Source organism: Centroberyx affinis, unplaced genomic scaffold (genome assembly GCF_046629955.1).
Source record: "Centroberyx affinis isolate AG114_WGS23_722 - 3 ecotype Tasmania unplaced genomic scaffold, CSIRO-AGI_Caff_v1 ptg005364l_1, whole genome shotgun sequence".
Taxonomy (NCBI): Eukaryota; Metazoa; Chordata; class Actinopteri; order Beryciformes; family Berycidae; genus Centroberyx; species Centroberyx affinis.
Window position 1 is genome coordinate 89,979 of NW_027282679.1, and position 26,087 is coordinate 116,065.

General features: G+C 43.1%; 1 protein-coding gene across 1 annotated transcript; it reads left to right on the top strand.

Moving 5' to 3' along the window:
• Positions 1 to 8,478: 8,478 nt before the first annotated feature.
• On the top strand, positions 8,479 to 25,563 carry nherf1a (NHERF family PDZ scaffold protein 1a; the record flags this gene model as incomplete). Its single annotated transcript, XM_071546637.1, is given in 6 exon segments — positions 8,479 to 9,139; positions 21,349 to 21,469; positions 21,472 to 21,518; positions 23,365 to 23,518; positions 24,033 to 24,079; positions 25,511 to 25,563. Coding segments are annotated over 6 exon segments (878 nt in total), but the record flags the coding sequence as incomplete, so codon positions are not given.
• Positions 25,564 to 26,087: the final 524 nt, after the last annotated feature.

Genomic DNA, 26,087 nt, shown 5'->3' on the forward strand with positions numbered 1-26,087 from the left:
ATCTCACCTCCTCGCTCCCGTCCTCCTCTCCTCCACTCCTCCTCCGCTCCTCCTCCCGTCACTCTGGACGAACAGACGGACTGACAGAGACACGCTGGGAGCAGTTTTGTGCAGACATAAAGGAGGAGGAGAAGGCCCTCGAAACGCATTGCCGCTCCCAAAATATGACAGTCAGTCAAGATTAAAAGCCAAAAGTTGATCAATGGAGCAATCCAACACTGAGGCCTGCTCTATATGCCAGATGCACATGGATGTACGGAGGGTAAACCCTACCAAAACTCAGACCTACATTTTTATTTGCAAAATAGAGTTTACCCATATTTTTATGTTGACATGAATCTTTATGAGGGAAATTCATAGTATACATCATCATAGTAAATAGTATCAAAGTGGTTTAAGATGTAAGAAGACAGAGCCTTTTAAGGAAAAAAAACATAAATTAAAGGTCCCATATCATGTAAAGCAGGATTTCCCTTGCCTCTTTGATTATAAAGGAGTTGGATGTGTTGGTTCTAAACATGGTGAAAGTATCAAAACGCACGGTCGCCAACTAAATCCACACAATCCATATTAGAAAAGCGAGCCTCTAAACGAGCCGTTTGGACTTCGGTAACTTTGTGGCATCACAAAGGTTCGCTCATTATCATTTTTGTAAGAAATAATAGACAAAGTGTTTTTTTCAAAGCGGTTGAGCGGTTGTCATTGTTTATTACCAGAGTGTTTTCCCTACCTGTAGCTGCCTGGCCGCGGTGTCTCACGTTTCACTCTTGAAACGGTTAACCAATCGGAACAGAGGGGTCGTTAATATTAATGAGCCTTAAAGACACAGTAATAGAAACAGCCTGTTCTTGGTAAGGCTCAGAGAGATGCTGGAAAATGAAGGTGTAAAAATGGATTGAGAGTGTTTTTGGTACATGACACCACACACAGCTTTGAATGGAGCTCAAGACAGAAAATAAACACTGGAGAGTGGAGAATATGGGACCTTTAATGCTTTTCTTGATTTTTGTTCACATTGGTGGTTGTTCGCCTTATGATGATCAGCGACTGGAGATTATACTTTACCCTCCTTTGTATTTCCCACTGCATCACTGGTAATATACAAACAAGGATGTCACAAAGAAACCAATCTGCAAGAGTGGAGGATGCTTACACAAGTAAGTGCGCCCACACAAAGCTGCCATAAGCTGGGAAAGAACACCGTCTCTATTGTGCCGTTTTGAAGTACGCATTGTTTCCTGAAGCATCTTGAAAGTGGATTTCCATAAGCTTGGAAAAAAATCATCTGCTGCTGCAAAACTCAAGTATCATGTAATGTACCGACCGGATCCAGACAATGGCCATACACTGTGTCATGGATACGACTCAGAGCCAAGTAAACAGAGTGTGTTCTGAACTTATGGAGGAATGCATTCGAGCTTTAACAATAAATGTTCTAAAAACACACAACTAGGATGTTTTGGTCATCTGAAAATGGGATTGATGCATCGGACCAAACAGAATATGAGCTACTTGTACATTTACAAACTATACATATTTTTTGAAGTGAAGGTTTCTAGTTGATGTGTTTTGACATGTTGGCTGCATGTGTTTTTTTTTTTTACCCAAGAGCTTCTATTTTGCTGTATTTCATTCACGGTTATGACTTTTCCGGGCTGATTATGAGCTTTATTTTGAAGGTCAGTTGCATGTTTACCGCATTGCATGGTATCAAATCTGTATGCAGTGCCTCCAGAACATATGAAACCCCTTTATATGCATCAAGATGAATGAAAATGCAGGACTAAATTCTAATTTGCATTTTGTAATTATATTTGAACTCGGTGCTCAGGGTTTAATTTTATTTTGAAAATCTAATATGGATAATATCTAATATGAGTCTTGTCTTTTGTCTCAACTGGCTGCTATATTAACACAGTGACATTGAAAATTACATGAGGCACTAATGATGTCAATGCAACGGCTCCATGTTCAGGTTTGACTGTAATATGTCTGTTTACTAGTAAGCAAGTTTATGAACTACCATTTGACAACGGTATGCAATTGTAGGAGAAAAAAAAGCTCCTCTACAAATATTTTTACTGTTTGATAATTGTCAATTCTTTGTGTTGAGTCAGTTCAGATTGATGCCTGCTGCAACAGTTTATATGAATCTAAATCTATTCAGATTGCAGCCATTTAGACCTTGTATACAGTGAGCTTTTATTTGTTGTCAGAATACCATTGCCAAAAGTTATCTTTGATGTACTATATGCATAAAAATAAACTATTTTTCAAAGTCAGAACGCTTTGTATGAACAGTAGTTTTTTTCACCGCTGTTGTCTGCCATGGTTACACCAGTGTGTGTGAATGTGTGTGTGAGTGAGAGAGAGAGAGGGAGAGAGAGAGAGACACCAGAGGGCACTTGACACCGGGACCAGAGTTCATTTAGATCAGCTGCATCTTATATATGCTTAGATTTGATTGGTTTAGGCTGAATCAGGTTTCTTTCGACTCACAAACTCACATTTCCACTGGAAAAAAGACGATTGGTAAAATTAAATAGGAACAGAAGCTTTTCCACTACTTTTTCATTAGCTTTTTTCCCTTTTTCTCAAATCAGATCATTGATTGGTCCTGTCACCTGTCAGCTAAGCAAACTGTAACCAATCAAGCTGCATCAATCAACCCACAGTAATCTAGACTGAACGTGAAGCAATATTGCCTTCAAAATAAAAGCATCAGTTTGTACAATACAACATAATTGCACCAAAATTGTGGAATCAATACAGTGAATATGTAGTGAAACTATAGCTGTAAAACAAATACTAAAAGATCATATTGCATTGTGTTGCACAGAATTTCGTAATGAAAGAGGCCTATAGCCCTATAGACTGGCAGATGTAAGGGTTAAAACATTTGATGACACTTAATGAAAGTCTATTTGAACCCATAGCAGTGGCACAAGTGCTCAAATAAATGGAGTGATACGTATCTAACAATATTTTCATATTTTCATATCCATTTGCAGAGCTGAACCATATTCACAGTCTGTAAACTTATTTGTGAATTGGCAAGTTTGCAGTTTTGGATGTAAAAATATTTGTGATTTTCCAACTATTTGTGTAATGCCACGTTTCAGAGATCAGTTAAGATAGCCAGAATAACCAATAACAGGATTTACTGTTTGGGTGTCCAGCCTTCAAAATAAAAGCACAAAAGTGTAAAAACAGAGATTTAAACTAATTTTTTTTTTTTTTCATCATTTAACCTAACAAGGAAGAACTCAGATTAATGCTTGATGTCCTAACAACATTTTTTAAAAAGTACCACATATCATATCTTATTACACTGCACGGTAGCTGTATTGAACACATGCTAAATTGGACCCTGCACAATTCACCTTTCATTGTTGCTACATAAAATCTATGGCAAAATACTCCTATACACCTGTGCATTAACAACACATTGAAGTTTAATTAATTTAATTAAGTAGATGCAGAAAAATTAGCCATATTTAATAGACAATCATAACAATTATAAGGGATGTGCACACTTACCACTGTGTTTTAGTTTCTGTTTTTATATGTCGAACTTGAGTAACCTAACCTTTTATTTGTACTTTGGTTTTGGCAGCTATTAAATGTGAAAGTAAAAAAACATCTGATTTAATAATAAAAAAGAGGAAGCTGTTCTGCAGGCAGAATCAAGGCTGCATCACAACAGGCTGGTAGGAGTGGTGACACGGGGCAGAGCTGGACTGGGATCCACCAAAGGGAAGCAGAAGTGCCACCTAGTCCAGGAAGATGTGAGAGCAGCAGTGTGAGGAGAAGAGATCCTGCAGGATCGGTGGCAATGAGGCGACAGGGTGTCTGGATGAGATGGGAGAACGTGCTAGAGAAGAAGGTGACCCAGGCTGAGTCCCACTGGATCAAGTTCCTCATCCAGGCGTTGTATGATGTGCTTCCCATCCTGTGAAAACCCTCATACATGGTCAGAACCAGGGAGCAGCCAAAGCCCTCTGCAAAAACATCTGCAGGAATCCTGGCCTCTGCAAGGGACTGGCAGCTGTTGGTAGACCTTGAGAGGCAACTTAAGTTCTCCAACCACATTGCGACCACCACCTTAAGACCAGACCTCATTCTCCTGTCCATCAAACAAGCTGTCCTGCTGGAGCTGCTGGACAGTCCCCTGGGAAGACCGCTTGGAAGAGGCCTGTCCGATCCCTGTCCAGAGCTTTCAGTTTTTTTGGGCATCGAGGGAGCGAGGAGGATAGGAGCCGTCCGCAACACCACCGAAGCGGCAGAGAGAGCCTCAAGGTTGCTGTGGCTCAAGAGAAGAGAGCCTTGGGGCATAGAGAAGCTAGCAAGCCATCTGGACACAAGCTGAGGTGTGATCAGCCTCAGCTGGGTCACCTGGATGAGGGTGTATGATGTCAAAAGACCCGAAACACCCGATGATTCCAGGAAACATCGCTGAAGATGTGTCCAGAAGCATCGGCAGATGTATTTGCCCACCTAATGGTCTCAAAGCAGTAAAACCAAGAAAATATGGTTTTACTGTATGCTGATGATGTTGACTTTGACTTTACTTTATTAACTCATGCCAGCAATAAAGATAGAACAGAAATACAGCAAATATCAACAACAATAAAACATTTCTGAATTTTATATGACACACTGTTGGGGAATTTTAAATGTCTGTTTAAAAAGCCTGATTGAACAGTCTGAAGAGTCTGAACAGTCAGGCGGGTTGGTTTTATTCTGCCAACTGGCTGTGGTTTCTTAGTGCTTTGATGGTGCAGTTGCCTCACACTTGGGGGGGAGCAGGTCATGCAGTGGCTGCTGTGGTCGCTGCGTGTCGCTTATCACTCGCACTGCTGCCTGCTTTGAAGTGAGGTGGAAGACCTGCGAGGCGACACCTGCTCCTCTGATGATTATTTGGATTCTGTCCAGCTCGGCTTCTTGTTTTTAACTCATTCTTCTTTTTTTTGACCTTTTTTTATTTTTATTTTGCAAAAGCATTCATTTCACATTCATCTTTTTACATAGTATCGGTATTACTGCAAGTAGATTTCACATAGCATTATGCACATTTAAAACAAAATTGTTGCAGTATGTTTGATAACCATTTTACAGCATAGGTTTTTAGCTCATTCTAACCATCATACCATACAGCTATTTGACATTTTATGTTAAAATAAAAGCCAGTGTATTTATTTTCTTGTATCTTTATATCAAAATCTCATTACTTTTACATCCTGGAAAATGGAAAATCTTAAGTGGTGACCCAGAGGCGTACATAAAAATTCCAACCAATAAAACGGTCAGAGTTTTGAACAGTCCCGCCCCTCCGCCCTTCCATCAAATACAACTGCCTGTCTCTGCCTGTAACTGATATCCCATTGGTCTACACTTCTGAATGATCCCTATAGGTATAGATATATAACACACAGATATAAGTTTATCAGACATAACAGGACTTTTAGCAGACACCATCCTCCTAAATGTCAAGGCTCACGACATTTCAGCAGACAGTCTCTGGAAACTGTTTGATCTTACATGGAGAGCAGATTACTGGCATTCTCTCTTGACAGCATGTGCTATGTCCTTCAGCAGCCTCTACACCTAGTTCAGGCCCTGATGAAGCCATGGAGGCCGTCAGCAGAACAGAGGGAGTCTTCTCTGACAGCCAGAAGGAACATTGGGGGGGGGGTTTCACCCAACTAACACCCTGATACACTAGCTGAAAAGAGGAAACGTTAGTTCTAGTTGCAGAAGCTAAAGGTGACAATGTGAAAGTTCGCTCTGCTGTACACAAACAGCTCAACCGTAGTATGACAACAGCTGCGGGACATCGTACAGTGCAGGCAGAGAAAGGAAAAGAAAAGATAGAGCAGCAGAGAGCAGGTGCAACTTTACATTCAGATGGTCTCACTCTCTGTTTGTTAATGTGTTTAAACTTGTTGCTGCGGTTATAAGATTATAAGTAAAAGACTGAAAGTGCATGTGGCAATGTGCAAATATGACAGGGTGCGAATGTCTTTCATTGTTGCATGATCAGCATACTCAGCATTTGCCTGCTGTTTCTGTTACAAGAGTACAGTGTTAGTCAGCAGTTTCTTAAGAAGAAATGTCTCAACTATAGAGAATAGCCATGAAAGTCTTAAGATTGTACAATGTTGAATGTTTCTATCAGAGCGCTCTCTTCATGATTATTAATTATGATTACCGGTCTGAACTTTTACTTTCCTATTTTCTTATTCAGTTTCTCTCTGCTCCAGCGCTGTAAGAGGCCCCTTGTTCACAATGATAGATTATGTTTTGCAGTGTCACAGTGCAGCCTGACCTGAGGTCAGGTAAGACAGGAGAACTCACTGTTTATCCCTTCTGAGGAGATGAGAGAAACCTCCTCCCTCTCTCTTCCCAAGAGATACAGTTATAATGTATGATGAATGGAGTGTGTTGTGGATAAAGTGTCTCTATATAGCTTGTACACACATTACACACTTTGCTTTCTCTACTTGAGACTCTGCAACTCTCTTTGGAGTTGCAATATATAAATATATAATAAAATATACCTATGAGTTAAAAGGTAAGGAAATCTGGATCATCTTTTTCTTTTATTCAACACCTTTTGGCTTCAACAAGTACATTTACCTGAGTATAGATCTAATGCAGAGCAATGCTGTGATGAAGTGCTTTCTATCAGAGAAGGAGTTGTTCTAATTACAGTAAGTGACATTCAAACATTAATTAGGAATAGGCTGGTAGGTGTATTGACATTTGGATTTCTATAATAAAACAGGTAAGTACATCACAATCAATTGCCGTAATCGACATTATAGTGACATTCTAAAAGAGAAACCTTTCCCTGAACATCACAGTGTTTAGACATTATCACAGTGCCTCTTAAGAGATTAGAAATATTACAAGATATAAAAAATATTCAAGTTTTTTTTGTATCATAAAGATGAAAACATGACTAACAGACACATAACATGCTTTCCTGTATCTGATTTGTGTGTATTGCCACCTTGTGGAGAATTTAACTCTTTGAGTATGATAATCCATTTGACTTTAAATACAATGGGACATGATTCTAAAATAGGCAAATTACCAAATAGAGTTAAAGGCTTGTCACATGAATATGGATATTTTTCTTGCTAATTTCATAGCCGAACTTGCACTGTCTGTGTGAATTCATAGAAATTTGCTGAATCTGGTGGATGCAGCAAGCATGTGCCAAGTCAGCCAACTGTCACATTAGAGTCACAGTAGTGTAAGTTTGAAGAAAATCAGGCAGACTAATGTACTTAGCCCCCTTCCTCCCCTATCCACCAAGCCAGCAGCAATCACTCAGCATGGGGATTACTTTTGCTGAATTCAAACCAAACAAAATGCCAACTAATAAAACCCACCTATGAGAGGAACAAGGCCTACGCACAAAACAGAACATGTGACACATAGAGGCTGCTTATCAAACCAAGTTGTGCAATACTTGTATGGTTATTGCATTTTAGTTAAACTTAACCTCATCATCATTCTTGATAGAAAGTTTAAGTTTATTTAACAGGGACCACATACAAAAAAACCCATAAACCTTCAAGAAGTCTGATGCATTGTACAGAGATATAGCTAAACAGCTACTTTTCATCCCCAGTATGTGGGCAGTGTGTGAAGGCAGAGGTGTTGTGTCATTCTAGATGGCTGAATGGCCTGTTTGATATGAGTCAGAGACAGTACCAGCAGGAGGAAGGATATATTTGGCCGCAGAGTAACCCCCGAATCGTCTGCCCTCCACCAAAGGCACAGCGGGCTGGCAGAGTGGGCTCTTTCCTGGGCTGCTGCTCTGGGCCAGACACTTTGCCTGGCAGGACTGTGACTTTGTGAAGCGTCTGTCTCCAGTCCTCAGGCCTGAGTCACGACCGAGGTGGACATCAGTCTGCCAAGTTCCCCGGTCACCAGGCCACAGGCAGGAAGAGCGGCATCGTTCATATCCTTCCCTTCCTGCTCAGGTTACAGCATTTTGGATTAGGCGATGCAACAAATAGTGTTGTACAGTGACTGTTTTTGTAGCAACACAATACTGTAACGTGTATACAAAGCAGAGACTCAATACATGACACTATTTTACAGCAACAGTAACCCAAAGAAACAAAGTAAAAATAGTATTACAACCCATAAATGTTGCTGCTATTTCACAAACAGCCATAAATGGTTTTCTAACAGCCTTTCATGTAATGGTGGAGTGATAGCAATTGTGTTGCAGTGCTTGCTACTAATCTCGGCAATGTTGTTGGAAGTAACAAGACATTGAAAAATCATTACTGAATCTGTGTATTACTCAAAAGGTTGCAAAAAAAAAGGCTTTTATTGTGAAAACCCGACCGGAAATGTTATCTTCTCATTCTGGCTACCTTGACAGTGGTACCTATGCTTTGAACGGTGGCGGATTAGAGCTGTGAAAAACAGAAGATTGCAACATAGTTTCGGGGAGGATCTGTGAACCGGGCGGTACGAGTGAAAACGCAACTTCAGCAACGGAGAGTGGATCTTGACTCAGTTCTGCGGAAGTGGAGGCTTTCTCCGAGTAAGACAGGTGTCACTTTTTCTGCATGGTTGTTGTCTCGCCTATTTTGAAGTTTTGAAACGGTTTGGACAGTGGAAATAGATAGTTTTCGTCTGCTAAAACAGCAAAAACATGTCAAACCTCCGACCCAGACAGTGTTTCCTGCATAAGGGAACCAACGGCTACGGGTTCCACCTGCACGGGGAGAAGGGCAAATCCGGGCAGTTTATCAGGCTCGTGGAGCCCGACTCTCCCGCCGAATCCGCGGGGCTGCGTGCGGGGGACCGACTGGTTTTCGTTAACGGGGAGAGCGTGGAGGGCGAGAGCCATCAGCAGGTGGTCGCCAGGATACGAGCCACCTCCGGGGCTCTGGAGCTCGTCGTGGTGGACGACGAGACGGCAGAGTTGCTGAAGAAATACAACCTGCCGTGCCGGAAAGAGTTCGCCACGGAGGGGATCCCTCTACCCGGGAGCGACGGCGACTCGGACCGCGGGGACGGACAGAGCAACGGTACCTCGAGGGAGTCGACCCCTGCCCCGGGAGAAAACGGAGAGGTCTCCCTGGAGAGGCTGAGTGTCAGCTCCAAGGTAAACTACAACAACTCAAAGTCCTTTTAAGTCACTTCAAACTTTCCCCATTCTAGTACAGCTAAAAACTTTCTAAAAAGTCAAGTTGGTGAACAGCAAGCCTGTTAAACAGAGGGTAAACCATTATAGCAGCACTACATTTCATTCTTATATGGAGAGAACCTCACGCAAAAAGCCATTGAAAAATATGTGACCTTGCCCACGGGCAAACTTATATACTTCCACAACACGATTTAAGACCTTTTCTGAATCGTTAAGGTACATTCTTCAATTCGGCATACATTCAGTCTACCAAGGTGCTCATATTTAAAAAATATTAACTTTTTAAACTGGTTCGCCTGTTATTCCGACAATCATCTCCCACCAAAATAGACAGTGGAGGGTGAAAGCGAGCAGGTTGAACCAATTCAAAAAGTTTAATTTACTTTTTTTTTTTTTTAAGTAAGTGCTGCTTGGTGGATCACTTCAATGCCGAATATTCCAGTGGCTTCTACTGATTCCTAGAAGTATTGAGTCATGAGTCAAGAGGTGTGTACATTTCCGGATAAACAAGGCATCATTAAATTGAGAATCTTTTGAATGGAGTTTGGTGTGCTATATGAAGTGCAGGGTATACCCACCTAAACTTAATTGTACTCACATTTTTAGCCTTACATTAATATTCCTGAGCTAAATACATAGTAAGCATATAAGAATAGGGTCTTTTAAGGAAACCAAGTACAAATGATGCTTTTCCACTTTTAAGTAGCCACAGCATTAGAGCTGGAGAACTGTCAGACTGAGAGGCCATAAACCTGTAGCCCTGCTACCCTGATAAGGTTATTTAAAAAACATTCATTAATCCAGTTATTAAAAACAACAAGCATGTAATGCACTCCATATTGCTACTGTACAGGAGTCAGACTAGACAAGACACGAAGAGATGTCTCGGCCAAAACAGCAGTGTGCCTGTCTTATATTTTCCCATCTAATCTGTAGCCGTCTGTGCCTGTGAGCTGCAAAGGTTATGTGGAAAAAGATCCCCTATTAAGCAGCCACTTTTGGTGCCAGAGCCAGTGAAAAGCTATAAGCTAGGACTGAGAGGTGACACGGCATAGCGAAATGCCTCTGCCCATTCCTGTTGAACAGAGTCTTTGTGGTATAAATGTCTGTCAGACTCGCTGTTACCCCATCTTAAGTTCCTGGTCAGGTTTGGCTCGTCGGACTAGAATCTTCGCCGCTTTGATGCGTGTCAACGAGACAGAACATCTTGTTTCATGCTCTGATCATTACCGGTTAGGATTTTTAGTACTAAGAGTTGTCATTATGGGACAAAAATTGTGTCTAGTGATTGCACAGGCCTCAGGGAACTTTAGATGCTGTCCTAAGTCTCTTTTTGAAGGAAGAGCGTCTTGGTTTGTTTCAGATCCCAGGTGTTGGATGAAGGTGCATCACTGTTTCTGTTCCTCTGAATGTGTTTCGTATTGACAGCATTTACAGAAAGGGCCAATACATTTGTTACTCGCAAGAAAACAGATGTGACTTTGGACAGTGTCACCCTCCTCTCATTATCTCGCTATCCCAACCACTGTCACATCCCACAACGACTTGGGGTTTGGAGCATTCATGTTCATGTTCACCCACCAAATATGCATCCAGCTCCTCAGGCATTGGGAACGTTTTGGATGCTTCTGCAAAGGGCCTTCCACCTCCTAGAAATCTGAAACATTTTTCCAGACATAATTTCTTTCCTTGGTGTACTGTATTCCCGTCTCTTTCTTTAAAAGACGTGGCTCTCGCCGCTGGTTATGAAATCATTTTTATGAGGTTTTTCTGCCGTGGGTGTGCAGGGGTCACAAGACACACCAAGGTTTTTCTAGGCTATGTAGCTGTGCTAGCCAGTGCAAAGTCTGGGCCCTGATTTATATGTTGTGCAACAGCAATGGAAAATAGCTTTATTCTGGAAGGTGTGCTGTGTGGAGCTCTTAGAATTGGAAGTTGTTTTTATTTCTGGCTTATAATATGGCTGTATTAGTTGGGGGAATCCTCATTTCTCTTGCCCCCCTCCTCAGGGAGGTCAGAGGTCAGAGTCGGCTACAGAACAGCAGCCTTGAAGCTGAGCGGATGCTTGCCAAAACAGGGAATTGAACCCAGGTCCAACAGGTGAAGGCTGGTCTCAGTTATCACAAGTTTGAGATATTTTTTAAAAATGTATTTTTTCTCCAGCCCACACACTGAATCATGACACCAATGTAGTATATTAAAGGTGCAATGCAACGTGTATCATCGTGTATAATTACCACAGACAGACGAGACCATCGCAGAGACGACTACCGACCATTCATTTTACATTGTGTAACACTGTGTCGGATTCATTGGAAATTGGCTGGATTGCTTTACGACATAATTGATTTACGCCACAAAACAGGATTATTAGCTGTTCGTCCAGCTCAAAAAGAGCTAAAGCTTTCAGAGTTTCTGGCAATGGCAGATGGTGGAAGGAGTGAAAGGCAGATGGAAAAATGACTTTTAACATGTTTGTCTTCAGTAAAGCCAAGGCGAAAACGTTTGATAGAAGAAGCAAAGAGGAAGCAGCAGAGTTTATGGGAAATGTGGCCACTAATAATACCACTGGTGTGTTAGAGTCTACCTCTCGTCTTGACCATGGTCTGATTTGTTTATGTTAATTATATCAAGGTATATAATCATGTACTGACATGCTACATTTAGCACCTTTTTAAAGTGACTAATGGAACAAGTTGTGAATCGTCATACTTATTAGCATTTTGATAGACTTATACCCACTGTATGTGTACCACAGGTGGGCATTTTGGCCATGTGTTGCTAGTGGAAATGGCGATGTCCAAGCCTCTGTCTCTCTTTACTTATTGACTCTTTTCCCTTCACTAATGCTCTGGCCTCCAGTGAGTGAGAAGCCCTGGCTGGCTGGCTAGGATGCTGCGAACCTCCAGCTACATTCCTCCCTGATGGGAGACTTGGCAGAGCTCGACTGATGGCCTGATACTGGCCTCCGATACTAGCCTCCCAGAGGGCTACACTTGAATGGGCTGGCTGATGATGACGTGAAACTAGCCCAACTGTGCACAACTGTGATTACACTTCAAATAATAGCTCCTTTCACGTACTTCTCTTTAATTTGACTTGCTTTAGCTGGCCCAGGCAAAGTCCCCAAAGTGTGAATAATGCGTGCATCACACCCAAAGTATTTGAAAGGACACTGAACTTTTTTCCACACTAAATTAACCAAAATCGTCATAGTAACATTCTTAAGAAGGACTTCTTATTCCACAGATATTGCTTTCCCCTGTAGATAAAAGCATGGGTTGAGTGAGCATGTCATCATATTATGGTAACATCCTGGCCTCCAGCGACTCAGTCCCTCCACCACCCCGAGGGCCGTCTGTTGGTCACCATAGCGATTCCCAGCAGCAGAATGAGGCTTTGTCCGCAGTGTTTGCATGGGGAGAAAGGGGATTCGGCCAGGGAGGAAAGGAGAGAGGACTCTCACGCCTCAACAAGGAGGCCACACCGACCCTGAAATACCTACACCCCCTCTTAACACACACTGTCAATAGGGCCGGATTGAAGTGTGTGTGTGTGTGTGTGTGTGTGGTGAGTGTGGGTAGGAGGGGGCTGGCCAGAGGATTAAACAGTAATTTGTTCTCCACTTGAAGACTTGAAAATGTCAGACAAATGACGGAATAGCAGAATCCTAAATGCATTGGTGTTAAAAGTGGTGAGGTTAGATGTAATTAGGTCCACGACCAATAATAAAAAGGACATTTTCTGTCCTGTGAAGTGATTGCACTGCTGCTGTCTGAATTGCAGAGAAAATGAGCTTTCCTGTCACCGTAACTTTAACCCCCCCATGGACAGTCCAGTTACTCGTTTACAGAAGACATTCACTCGTTATATTTACCATGATAACTTAATATGGACACTTTTCACCCTGTGTTCTCCTTGAGTCCACTCCCTCTTCGGGCCGTTACAGGAGAACTTAAGACTTTCGACCTCAGACTCACAGAGTCACGAAGGCCTTGAGGCAGCTCTCATCATGCCAAGGGTTCATTCTCCACAGGGTTTCACAACATCTCTTATCACTCAGGCTCACAGAGTGCTGGAAAAGAACAATTGATCTGCCACTTTATTGAATCGGGGGAAGTGGAAGCTATAAATCAAAGATTACTTTGGTGTTACTCAATACAGCCGCTTTTGCTCAGGTTTACTTACGATTCGGTCGACAAAACACCTTTACCTACGGTATTGCGTTTATAGATTAGAGAGACATTGCATTGGCACTTATGTAACACTCTAAAAAAAATTTAAAGTGCTGAATGTGCACTCAATGCCACTATTATTCAGTGGACGTGATCTTGATGGCCTCACCTGTGCCAACTAGTTTCTATCGAGATCTTTATGAGGGCCGCCATCCAAAACAAACTCAATAAAGTGGTGTTGACATCATCGCACCGAGATCCTCACCGCCGCAGCTTGTTTTTTTCCATGACATACTCAAAATGCATACACTCCCACAGCATCCGTCAGTATTCCAAGCTTCCTACACCTTTTATTCATAATTGAAGTCCATTCATTGACATGCACCGCACAAAGGACATGCAGCAATCCATTCATTTTTCACATTTTTCCACTTAAGGTTAACCAAGGACATGCTTAGAGTGCCCTTGCTTAGATGACAGGAGGGTTTTAGCAATCAGTGCCACAGCAATTTCGCTCCCTTCAGCTTAAGACCGGACCGAGAAGTTAAGCTGTCCAAAAAGGCCCGCAGATCCATCAAGATGTAATCAGGGTCTTTGGCATGACAGGGATTCTAATTGCATTTGGCGCAAGTAATTATGAAAGTGTCTTTGAAGTCCCTGTCTCTCTCTAAAAACCAGTTAGCGAATGCATTGATTCTATGTTATATACAGGGCTTTGTCTTCAAGCTCTGGGCTCAGCCTGCTTTCCCCTCTAATCAGAGTCGCTGCTAAATCGAGCATTCACTCTGTGTCAGCATGACCACACAGCGATTGGTTGAGACATGTTTAGATCATGGAGAACAGGGGCAGGTGGTGTGAGATGGGGGCTAGGGATGGGACAATAACCAGTAATACTATATATCATGGTAAAAAAACAATAACATAACTTCTTGGAAATGTTATGTTCATGTTGCTGGGTGGATGGAGGCTGGTAGATTTTTCTAACTTTTCGAGACTCATTTGACTTTGTGTTGTTTAAAACTACCTTTACAGTTTTTATAAGCTAAACAAGCATTTTATAATATTTTTTTTAAGATATATGTTATAATTGAAGCATGCAGTGTGAGATATCTAAAATTGAGATGATTTCGGCCAACTATGAAAATTTCATATCTGTCTATATTTGTATCAGTCCGTACTTGTCACCCTTTCCCCGTTGAATCATATCCTCTCTCCCATGTCTACGTGCTCTAAAGCACTCTCATCAAAATCTAAAGAAAATCCCCTCTGTCTCTCTCTCCTTTGATCGTGTTCTATTTCTTTGTGTAGCTCCCTCTTACATGATCATTCTGTGGTCACAGGAATATTATCTGGACTCTGACCCTTGATCTTCTTACTGTTGATTCTTTGTTATTATGGTTATCTAGGAATTGAGGGCTTTACTACTGCTGCACTCATTACAAGTCACCCTGGATAACGGCATCATCTAAATGACTAAAGTGTAAACATCTCAGAACACATCAGTAACAAACTTTAGGGCCCAGAAAACAGAAAGTAGTGATGTCAGACTCTTGCATTTCAGTTGCAGAATGTGTGGGTGAAGGCCGATGGTATAACCGGTGCTCACACACACACACACACACACACACTCACACACAGCAGGTTCCTCTGTCAGTAGATGAGCTCTCGGGTGGAGCGCAGTCAGCCTACATGAGGAAACCACTTCCTGTCCTCTCTAGCTTGTTGCTATAGCGCTCCAGCTACAGCCATGGGTTTGTTTTTGTCTCCGACGCACAATGAGAACCATAATACTACATGTAATGACGTTTCTGTGTAGTCTGTGTTGACTGTGTAAGCTGATAACATCCTCGGGCAATAAACACAAAAGTTAAATGTTATCACGTTCATCAGACAGGCACATAAGTCAGTCAGCGAGCCACTATGCCCACCAGTCCGATTAGGCTGGGGACACACTAGATGACTGAGTCAGACTGTGAAAAAATTGAACATCAAACACTTAGTGACTGGCTGTTGTTGCTTATTTCTGTCTTGGTGTTGTTAACGCACAAACACTTTGAAATAAGTTGGATTTGAGGATTATACTTTCTTGGTGGTTGCTGTTGGAGCTCAAACTCTTTGAAATAAGTTGGATTTGAGGATTATACTTTCTTGGTGGTTGCTGTTGGAGCTTTAGTCTAGTGTCCCAAATGTATTGTGATCCCAGTCGTTACTGTTCAGTGTTGGGGATTTCTGCCATGACTAGCTGCTCAGCTCTCCCTTCCCTTCACCGGCCTGCTCATCTCTCCATCTTGTCTCCACTATTCTTCCCAAAGGTGGTATGACATTGCAACTCCAATCAGATTTCTATCTTCCATCTTGGGTCCAACAAGTCTTAGCAGGTATATCAATTGAGCAATACAGAGAGCAAGTTAGACACATTTTTTTTCTCTTTCCTCTGAATTTACTCAAAGTAGAAAATGACTAAGTGGACAGATACCAAAGCTGCCATTTTTCTTTGTTTGGGCTTCACACCACAGAAAAGTCAGTTGCGCAATGCTTGCTATCAAGGCGTACTGTGGACTGCAGCGATCCCTGGACCTCTCAAGTTGAACATTATTTCAAGAGGCTTGTGCAAGTGGGGCTGTAAGGTTCAAGAGTGTCCCAATACATGCAGCACTCAGAGAAACCTATGTGGCTGATTCTACACTAATGGTTGTAGCCTGCTCCTTCTCATTTTCTTAGTTGTAGATAGATCTAACAAATGGATCAAGATGTGTTAGATTTAAGACTTTGCTATTGCAGCTATATAACGTTAATTTTCTTGTTTCTTTCTGTGCGATTGGGATCAGAAATAGCCTTGTAAAGTTTTTACATCACACCTATTCTGAGTGTTTCGCCCTCAGTTCAAGGTCCTCCCAACAAGTCAGAGATCATTATGGGACACCAGGGTAGAGCATGGGAGCTCATGTTTAACCACAGTGAGCTGTAAAACCATTAACCTTTGATATTCAGCAGGCTTAGGGAATGTTTACAATGGCTGCCAGCTGCCTCTTGTACCAGCATACTAAAACTCAACTAATCCTGCATTAGCAGTATGTTGTAGACAGCAACCCGGATGTTCATTGTTTTCAATAGGACAATGGTAAACTCCAATGCCAATATTGGCATAAAATGCCATCTACCGCGCCTGCAGGCAGATATTGGTAACAAAAGTTTAATTTGACCCACTTTTGCCTTCTACCTTGACAGCAAAGATAAGTTGGATGCTGAAAAGTCTAGCAAAATGGATGCATGCACATATGTTTGTGCATGTTCTTGCATTCTCTTCCAATGAAGCATAGCGAGTATAGCGAACAAGAAAGCTTTTTATTTCTGACTGTTCATCTTGGAGTCCAGAAAAATACTTTTCCAGGAGACAAAGACAAATCTCTACTGCCAGTATATTGTAGTTTGGCTTAGCTAATTCCAATTCCTCGTTCGCCCGCGTATCGGGAAGCTGAAGTGTCCTTGAGCAAGACACAGATTATCAATCGGGGGTGGCTGTTCTGCAGTTGATCCTGACCTCTGACCTCCGTGTGGCTGGGAGTGTCACACTATTAATCTTGGCTATTCACAACTTTATTCTCTTGAATTAATTCAAGAAAGTTGCAGTGGATTTCTAGGCTGTGCCATCATCACACAAGGCATCTCACTGCCACTTGGACGCACGTTATCTCTAGGGCTGCAACGATTAATCGATTAATCGATTAGTTGTCAACTACTAAATTAATCGCCAACTATTTTGATAATCAATTAATCGGTTTGAGTAATTTTTTAAGAAAAATAAGTCAAAATTCTCAGATTCCAGCTTCCTAAATGTGAATATTTTCTGGTTTCTTTACTCCTCTATGACAGTAAACTGAATATCTTTGGGTGGTGGACAAAACAAGACATTTGAGGACGTCATCTTGGGCTTTGGGAAACACTGATCGACATTTTTCACCATTTTCTGACATTTTATAGACCAAACAACTAATCGATTAATTGAGAAAATAATTGACAGATTAATCGACAATGAAAATAATCGTTAGTTGCAGCCCTAGTTATCTCTGAAAGATGTTTATCTTCAGGGAAGTGTTGCTGTCAGCAGTAAGCATTGCACACCATGCAGCATGTTTAACAGACACTCGTGGACTTTGCCCACTAGTGCTGTCATCATTATAGAGCTCAACAGTGTCAGTATTGTACTTGCTGTCTCAAGTGCTTCAGTGCTGCTCATTGTTGCACCACTAAGCTGTGGTTTTCCTGTGTATACCAACAGACGACAGAATAAAGAGAGAAAATGAGAAACTAGGAATAAATAGTCAATTGTAGTGAAAGAACGTACTTGCATGTGATGATTAACACAAATGCTGTGGACACCACTTTTTCTCTCTCTCTCTCTCTCTCTCTCTCTCTCTCTCTCTTCTCTCTCTCTCTCTCTCTCTCTCTCTCTCTCTCTCTCTCTCTCTGACACACATACACACGCACTGCTGAGCCAGATGGCTATTATTTTCTCCTAATTCTGTGTCGTGGAGCCCGTAGAGTGGTAGAGACTCTGTGTTTACTTTTTTTTTTTTTTTTTTTTTTACAGTCTATGTTGTTTACCCAGTTCTCAGCTTCAGCAAACAGCGCCACAGCTTTTTTCACATAGAGGCCTGCTACAAAGGAAGTGGTGGAGGACAGCAGTCTATCCTAGACAGCCAGAGCGACGCCTGCTGTCCTGCTGTTTATAAAAGAGCTCGTATTAACGATATAGCCTAGAGATAAGTCAAGGTTAGTGAATATAATAAAGTGCTCTTGTATCAGACGGTACGATGAATGGGATGATTCTTCTGGACTTGCTCTTCAGAGAAAATTTAATTTCACTCTTTCCAGGCAGAAATCGCCACTTCAAAGGTTCGTTATAGAACTGATGGAGAGAGAAACTTAGCCTGGCGTCCTTCCCGCGCTTCCCTTCCTGCCTTTCGTTTCCCCGCTCCAGTCCCACGCTGCTCCCTGTCACTACGCCCAGGCCCCCGGCCCCTCAGGGAGTCCCGGAGCCCACAGTGGCCCACAATAACAGATTTTGTCCCGGGGAGAGGGAGAGGCCTGAGCCCCCTGATCTCCGGCCAGCCGCTCAAAGGCCAGTCACCGCCGACACCCCTCCACACCCCGCCCAGGCTCTGTTGGGTATGTTTGCAAGATGTCGGCGACTGGGACCGGCCCCGGGGACATCTGTCTTCACGGGCCGAAAGAGAAAGAGAGATAAGAATAAAGCAAAGCCGACAGAGAGAGAGAGAGAGAGAGAGATTTATGCCGACGGTAAACGAGGGAGACATCTCCGTCCTACATTTCTCTGGCACATGCTCCCAAGGTCTTCCTCAGATTGACTGTAGATTTACTTGGATTGGCAGAAGGACAGAGAGAGAGTGAGAGAGAGATAGAGGTGGCACTCTATCTCTGTTCACCCCCTGTGCCTCGGGCAGATGCTCTCTTCCCCCACGTGGCGAGGTAAATGGATTATATGGCTCCCATTCACCTCGCCCGACTCAAATGCCTGTGCAGAGACACCCACGCTGTTTAGATATCTGTGAGGAAAAACTATCAGGACCTGTGGGTGTGCTGTCGATAACATTGTGCAAGTCGGATGATTAAGTCGGAAAAATTGTGCTGTCCACGTTTCCGAGTTATTGTATGTCTTCCGGGTTCGATGTTGCGACAAAATAGCACACGAATGCAACGCTGTTTAGAAGCCGACTCGGAAGTCCCGGATGTCGGACTTTCCAACAAGCACGTGAACACACAAACAATAAAGCTGAAAAACTTCTAGCAGTATGTTTATAGCTTGGAAAATGAGATGGCAGTAGGCTACTCAAAGCATTCCAGTGCTGTACTTTGCACCTCAACTTTAATATCATCGTTATAATCTTTATTAACAGCCACAGGTTGTGTCGGCTTTGTCATAAATGAACCATTCCATCCAAAAGTTCAGTTTGGCCACGGCCTCACCTCAGCTCCTGCCAAGCACGCCATTTACTCATTCAGGAAGTTTCAGCAATCATAAACCACCTCGATTTTACATAAACCTCGATCAATACATAAACCACTTCCCAAGTGTGTAAAGTAAGCGAGAGGGTCCGCCCGTCCTGAGTGGATGCTGAGGTTGCAACAGCTGATCTTAAATGATGGAGCGGCAGGGAATCATTAACAAATGACTGGTGATAGCCGAGGCCGTTGTGTAGATAGCGGCGGTTTTATCAGGCAATGGAAATGCAATGGGGGGTGAGGGACACTTTTTATTAGGGCATCAGATGTTCCTACAGTCGCTGCCTAATGTTCTATCCTGGCTGTAAAAGGTTTTAGAGTTACTTGTCACTTATGCATGTATGCTAGCAGACTAGATGTAAACAGTTATTCGGGTACTCTGTTGCCCATTTGAAATTTAAAACTATAAAAATAATGCAAATGAATAGCTAATTGCTAATTTCCATATAAGTATTATTCCCATTGAAATTTTGTATGTTAAAACTCGTTATTACTCGTTATTATCCCGCAGACATTTCAAACCAAATTTGAAATGTGAACTTAAACATTTTAACAGTTGAATCGTGTTGTACAACGCATTCCCAGTCTGAACAACATATCAGTCCGCAGTTCAATCAATGACTTGATTGTGCAAGATAGACAAATATTTGAATCTTGCCTGTTAAAAGGACCGTAGCATGAGATAAGCACAGGATCAATTCCAGTAGGTGTGGTAGTTTAAGAAAGGCTCTTATTTTAATGTCAAGCTCATGATACAAGTACAAGAGCGCATTGCAAAGTTCTGTAACTGTTATTTATTTATATTTTTGGGCCGACCAGGCAATAAGGCCAGATGATGGCTTTCTATGGTAAGGTAAATGAATGTAAAGGAAACACTTGCTCTGGTCCTTCACCCACATGTGGGATTATATACTTAACTAAGCAGTTGTCCGCTGCAGGATTAACCTATGCTACAGAACATAGACCTGCTACTGCTTCACCTAGAGAGGAAGTGAAGTCAGCAGCAGTGGTGCTACACAAGCTCTCACATACACACACACACACACTCACACTCACACAGAGTTTAGTGGTACATTGTGTCCCATTTCTACTATCCTATTATGTATATGAATGCCTACTAGAGTCCCACATACATAATGTTGTGAGAGTCTTCTGCCCAGGCATTTCTTTAGCACTTTAGCACCTCGTGTTCTGCTTTTTTTGGATCTGACTTGATGTTTTATTTGTCCAGACAAGCACAATGTGTACAGTACATGAATAGGGAAGTTATTTCCTGACATGCATAACTCTGTCATTCAGAACAGGCGTGTAGCGTTAAGGCATCGATGTTGGGTGTTAGTTTTCAGACGGTTTTGGATGCTTATTGCAATGGAGACATATGTGGTACGTTTTTTTGTGGGAGTATGAGAAGCTCAGTGGGTAGAGCAAGGCACTAACACTGCATCCACCAAATGGCATCTTTCTCTTTTAAATGTGAAAATCGTCACCCGGTTATTGAGCTCTCTCCCTGCTCAAGCGCAGAGTTTGTTGTTTGGGAAGTATTTCTGTTGCATTTTATGATGCATATTACCTTATTATAAAAACTATAAAAACCTATAAAAACCAATAAGCTGTTCTAAAATCACTGTAAAGCACTGTGTTCATTGTTTTTATAAAGCAATAACACACAACAAACAAAAGAGAGTGAAATGGATAATTAAATCTCATTCTTATGCCAGACAATGTAGTTGTTGATGTGATCACGTACATAATTAGCAGTATTAGTGGTGGTTTTTGGTAAACCTTTATGTGGTCTAAGTTGTGTGTCTTTGTACTATAATATGATATAATTTGCTGCAATGTGGTCAACTGTTGTGCCATCAAAGTGTGTTTTAGTATATACTGTAATATATCTTTATCATTGAAATGAACTGTCGCGCCGTTGGAGAAGTGTGTGAACTGGGTTTGCCTCTCTCCGTGTCTCCGCAGGACGGGAAAGCGGAGCTGCGGCCTCGCCTCTGCCACGTGAAGAAGGGCTCGAGCGGCTACGGCTTCAACCTGCACAGCGAGAAGTCCAAGCCGGGCCAGTACATCCGAGCCGTGGACGAGGACTCCCGGCCCAGAGAGCCGGCCTGAAGCCACAGGACAAGATCGTCCAGGTACACAACACACTCACTGACCCCCCCTCCCCCACACATACACACTCATTCATGCGTTTTCCCCCGATCGGTGAGAGTGCTGTTCAGCTGTGTGTGTGTGTGTGTGTGTGTGTGTGTGTGTATGTATTTGTGTTTGTATGTGAGTCAGCTGTAATCCTATTACATCAGGGGCCGAGTGGGAAACTGCAATCACAAGCGGTATTAGGTAATGGAGAGTGTGCATCTGTGTTTGCGTGCAGGTGTGCTCGGCTGTGTGTGTGTGTGTGTGTGTGTGGCATCAGGGGTATTTTTTGCAGTGTTTGTTTGAAGGGGAAGTGGGCCTTTCATCCCGGGTTGTGTTGTCGCGGAGCGGCCCCTCAGGCCAATGTCGTACGTAACAGGACCGGAGTTAATCCACTTACCGCGTCTCTGGGGTGAATTACAGACTGGTCAGACAGTCTGCAGAGCCGTTCCCACCGGCGGGGCGGAGGAACGGTGCCGTTGAAATAGTCCCACCGAAGCCAGCACCATAATACTGCAACTGTATCCAGATTTAGGTCTGAGCCTCTTGAAGTTTTAAGGGGTTTCAGACAGGGACTTTGTTACATTCTCTGGGGAGTTTTACCAAACTTCTTTCACGCATTCATTGCATTAGATGGTGGTTTTCAGCTGTTTTTGACCACCGGATGTCCGACTGTAATGGAAACCAGACTTTGCTCCTTTTAAAGCTTTTCTTAGCTGCAAAACAACATGAACAAACGAGGAGGAAATCACATTTTTAGCTCATGGAAGCATTCTGAGCAGTTTTATATCAAGGCCAGGGAGGGAACCCTGTCTGAAGCACAGCCGAATGTAGGAACACACAGACGTATATATATATAGGCACCGCACATGTATAAGGGCGCTGTTGTCCGGTGCCAGGAGTGTGGGAGTCGGCGAGAGAGATTCCTGACGGGATCCCCACCTCGGATTTTCCTCCCACAGGAATTCCTCGGCAACCGGTCTCCCCGAATGCTCGATTAGTTCCAACTCTGGGAGCGCACGCGGCCGAAAAGGCTTTCCCAGATACCACACCTTGTAATAACAGCGTTCCCAGACATTTTCCATCATATCTACCATTACTCTTCCTTTGTCAGTGAGGGGTTACAGATGTGTGTTAGCTTGGTGATGCATGGTGAAAGGAGATAGAGATGGAGATATCTCCTTCAACTCCAAAGTATGGGGTGGGATATAATGGTTAGTTTTTAGATAAATAAGCTTCAATCTGATATTTAGAGAGGGTGATAACCAAAGTAACGACTTATTTTTTGATTAGTGACTGATTGAAATAGTAATGTATTATACTACTTAATAATGCGTTGAGGTGCCCCACCCAATATTCTCACCACTAATAATAAAGTATAATAAAGTAAAATAATAAAGTAGGCTATATCAAATCAGACTAAAGCAAGTATTTTCATCTCTCTTTTTCCTTTTCCTTTTCCTTCTCCTCCTCTTTTCTCCTCTCCTCTCCTCTTTTCTCCTCTCCTCTCATCTCCTCTCCTCTCCCCGCCTCTCCTTTCCTCTCCCCTCTTCTCTCCTTCTCTTCTCTTCTCTTCTCCTCTCCTCTCTCCTCCTCTCCTCTCCTTTCCCCTCCCATCTTCTCTTCTCTCCACTTTTCTCCTCTCCTCTCCTCTCCTCTCTTCTCTTCTCCTCCTCTCCCCTCTTCTCCTCCTCCTCCTCTCCCCTCTCCTCCTCTCCCCTGTTCTCCTCCTCCTCTCCCCTCTCCTCCTCCTCCTCTGCCCTCTCCTCCTCCTCCTCCTCCCCTCTCCTCCTCCTCCTCCTCCCCTCTCCTCCTCCTCCTCTCCTCCTCCTCCTCCTCCTGCAGGTGAACAGTATGTCGGTGCTGGGCATGCAGCACTCGGAGGTGGTGGCGGCCATCAAGGCCGGAGGGGACGAGACCAGCCTGCTGGTCGTCGACCCCGAGACCGACAACTTCTTCAAGAGCTGCAACACCGTGCCCACCGAGGACCACCTCACCGGTACCAACACACACACACACACACACACACACACACACACACACACACACACACACACACACACACACACACAGTACTGTCTTATCTGATCTGCCACTTGGAAAGGATCCAGTTCAGCTACACCAAGGGTCTGTTGTATCATGCAGTCTCAACCATGGGTTAGGTATGGCAGGGTGTGGAACTTAAGCTGAAGTGAGTTCAACTTTGATCATGTAGTTATCATTATAATAGAGTGCAAAGATCAAGCAAAAATCAGCAGAAATCTGTGTGGAAGCCATATCTAAACAAGCACATAATTCATGATAAGCTGCAACCAGATTGGTGCAGGTTTCATTATTAGGCCTTAGTTACTAATAAGGATGTTCATGAATAGGCCTAAACAATGACCTCTTTATTAGGCCTATTCTTGACTGTAACATACATCAAACTAACAGAATATCAAATGTTATCAAACTAAAAGATTAATTTTGATTTAGATGAACTGAGCCTTTTCTGTCTTCTTTTTCCCCTGTAGGACCTCTTCCTGAGCCTGCGTCCAATAGAGCATCAGAGGAGGACGAGGTGAGGACTTGTGTGTGTGTGTGTGTGCGTGTGTGTGTGTGTGTGTGTGTCTGTGTGTGTGTGTGCGTGTGCGTGTGTGTGTTTGCATTAGCGTGCACGTGCTTGCCTTTTCTGCCCATACGATCGCCCGTACCTAGAACTGCATAAGAGTTACTCCTGCTGAAAGTGTCTGTCTTAACGGTGTGGCAGGGTGATTCACTGACACTCGTGATAGATCCGTTTTTTACCCACACAGCTACACACACACACCCACACACACACACACACCGCAGCATAGCAGATAGCGGCCCAGGAAAAGCCCCGCTGATCCTCTCTGGACATTCCTGGTTGCAGATTAGGAGTTCTGGACAGTGTTGCGTGTTGCTCTGGCTGTCGTCACGTGCTGATAGCTTTCCTGTAAAAAGGAGTGTAAAACGCATAGATACTGCACAGATACAGACCAGAGTTCGACCGATATGGGTTGTGGGAGGCCGATACTGACACCGATATTTCATATCAATATTAAATATCTTTAAATTTGACCGTTTTCATGCCTGTACAACAGTGTTTCCCCCTGGAGTTTTGTGGAAAAGGCCCTGAAACAGCATGTAGGCCATCATGGGACACTAAAACTCTCATTTCAGTAATATTAAAACATATTCATACATGTGTGGAATCTGATCAAAATGTGTCAGTAGAATCAGATCATAGACAACCAGTGCAGTATTGATCAGTTCTACAGTAAATAGGCCAATATCGGCCCCATATATCGGTCTAATCCAAACACAGGCACAGAAGGGAGAGTTTATCAAAAGTAAACACACTCCTCTAGGAAGGAACAGCACCCCCCCACACCCCACCCCCCTTCCTCCACACACACATGCAGGCACACTAGTGACACCATGGGAAAAGTGGATTGGCCCCCCCCGGTGACATTGCCGCTGACCCCTCGCCATGGCAACGGGAGCAACGGACAGTGGGCCAGTGTCTCTCTCTCTTTCTCTCTCTCTCTCTCCCTCTCTCTCCCTCTCTCTCCGTGGCCTGGAGGATCATGGGATTGAGGTGGCTGTAATTCCCAGGGCGTGTGGGGGATTATGCTAATGAGGTGACTAACGAGGGGCCTATGCGCGTTCTCGCACATGCGGACACGCACAGCGGCGAGCGCAATCACCCGGTTTAGTTATTCATTCGCAATTACGTAATAGCGCACTCGCCATAAACGTTCACAGGGACCTCTGACCGCGTGTGTGTGTGTGTGTGTGTGTGTGTGTGTGTGTGTGTGCTCTCTTATCAGCTGAGCCACGCCATAAAAGCAGATGGCCTCTAATTTACCCACACATACAATACTGTGAGACTCTTGGCTGATTGAAGCTTCATGCTAGAAACTGTAAAAAATACATGTCATTTTCTATAGAGACCTCACATGACATGTTTTTTTTTCATTTTATTTAGTGTTCTGTCACATGTGCAAAAAAGCTCAACTCCTGCAAGCAGACCTGTGTCAAGCCAGCCACAATAACAAATAGCACTTCTGGTGGAAACCTTCAAAATAAAACCCTCCATTGAGGAACATACTGTACATTTCAGTGTGTTTTGGGAGAAAAGTGAGTAAGTTTTGAATGCAGAGGAACTAAAGAATGTAGGAATCTGTAGTAAACAAAAATACAGTCGCCGTTGTTTTGCAAAACATCCTTTTCAGAGCGTTAAAGGCCTTTCGCAAAGCAGCTAGGAAATGTTGCCGGAGGGCTTTTCTGTTCTGAGCGTGCAGCATATTACAGCGTTTGTCCAAAGCCACTTACAGTGCCATGAGTTTATTTTTAGAACAAGCAGCTGCTTGGAAATTGGTTGCGGATTGCGTTTGTATACAAACGGAGTCACGCCGGGTAATATGGATTAGGACACTGCAGTGCAAGAATGTGGAAATGATCAGGGATGACTTTTTTTTTTTTTTTTAGCTGCATGTTAATGTTTCAACAATTTTTTCCGTTCTGGACGCAGATTAGTGCTGATGCTGTTTAGCGTTAATAAG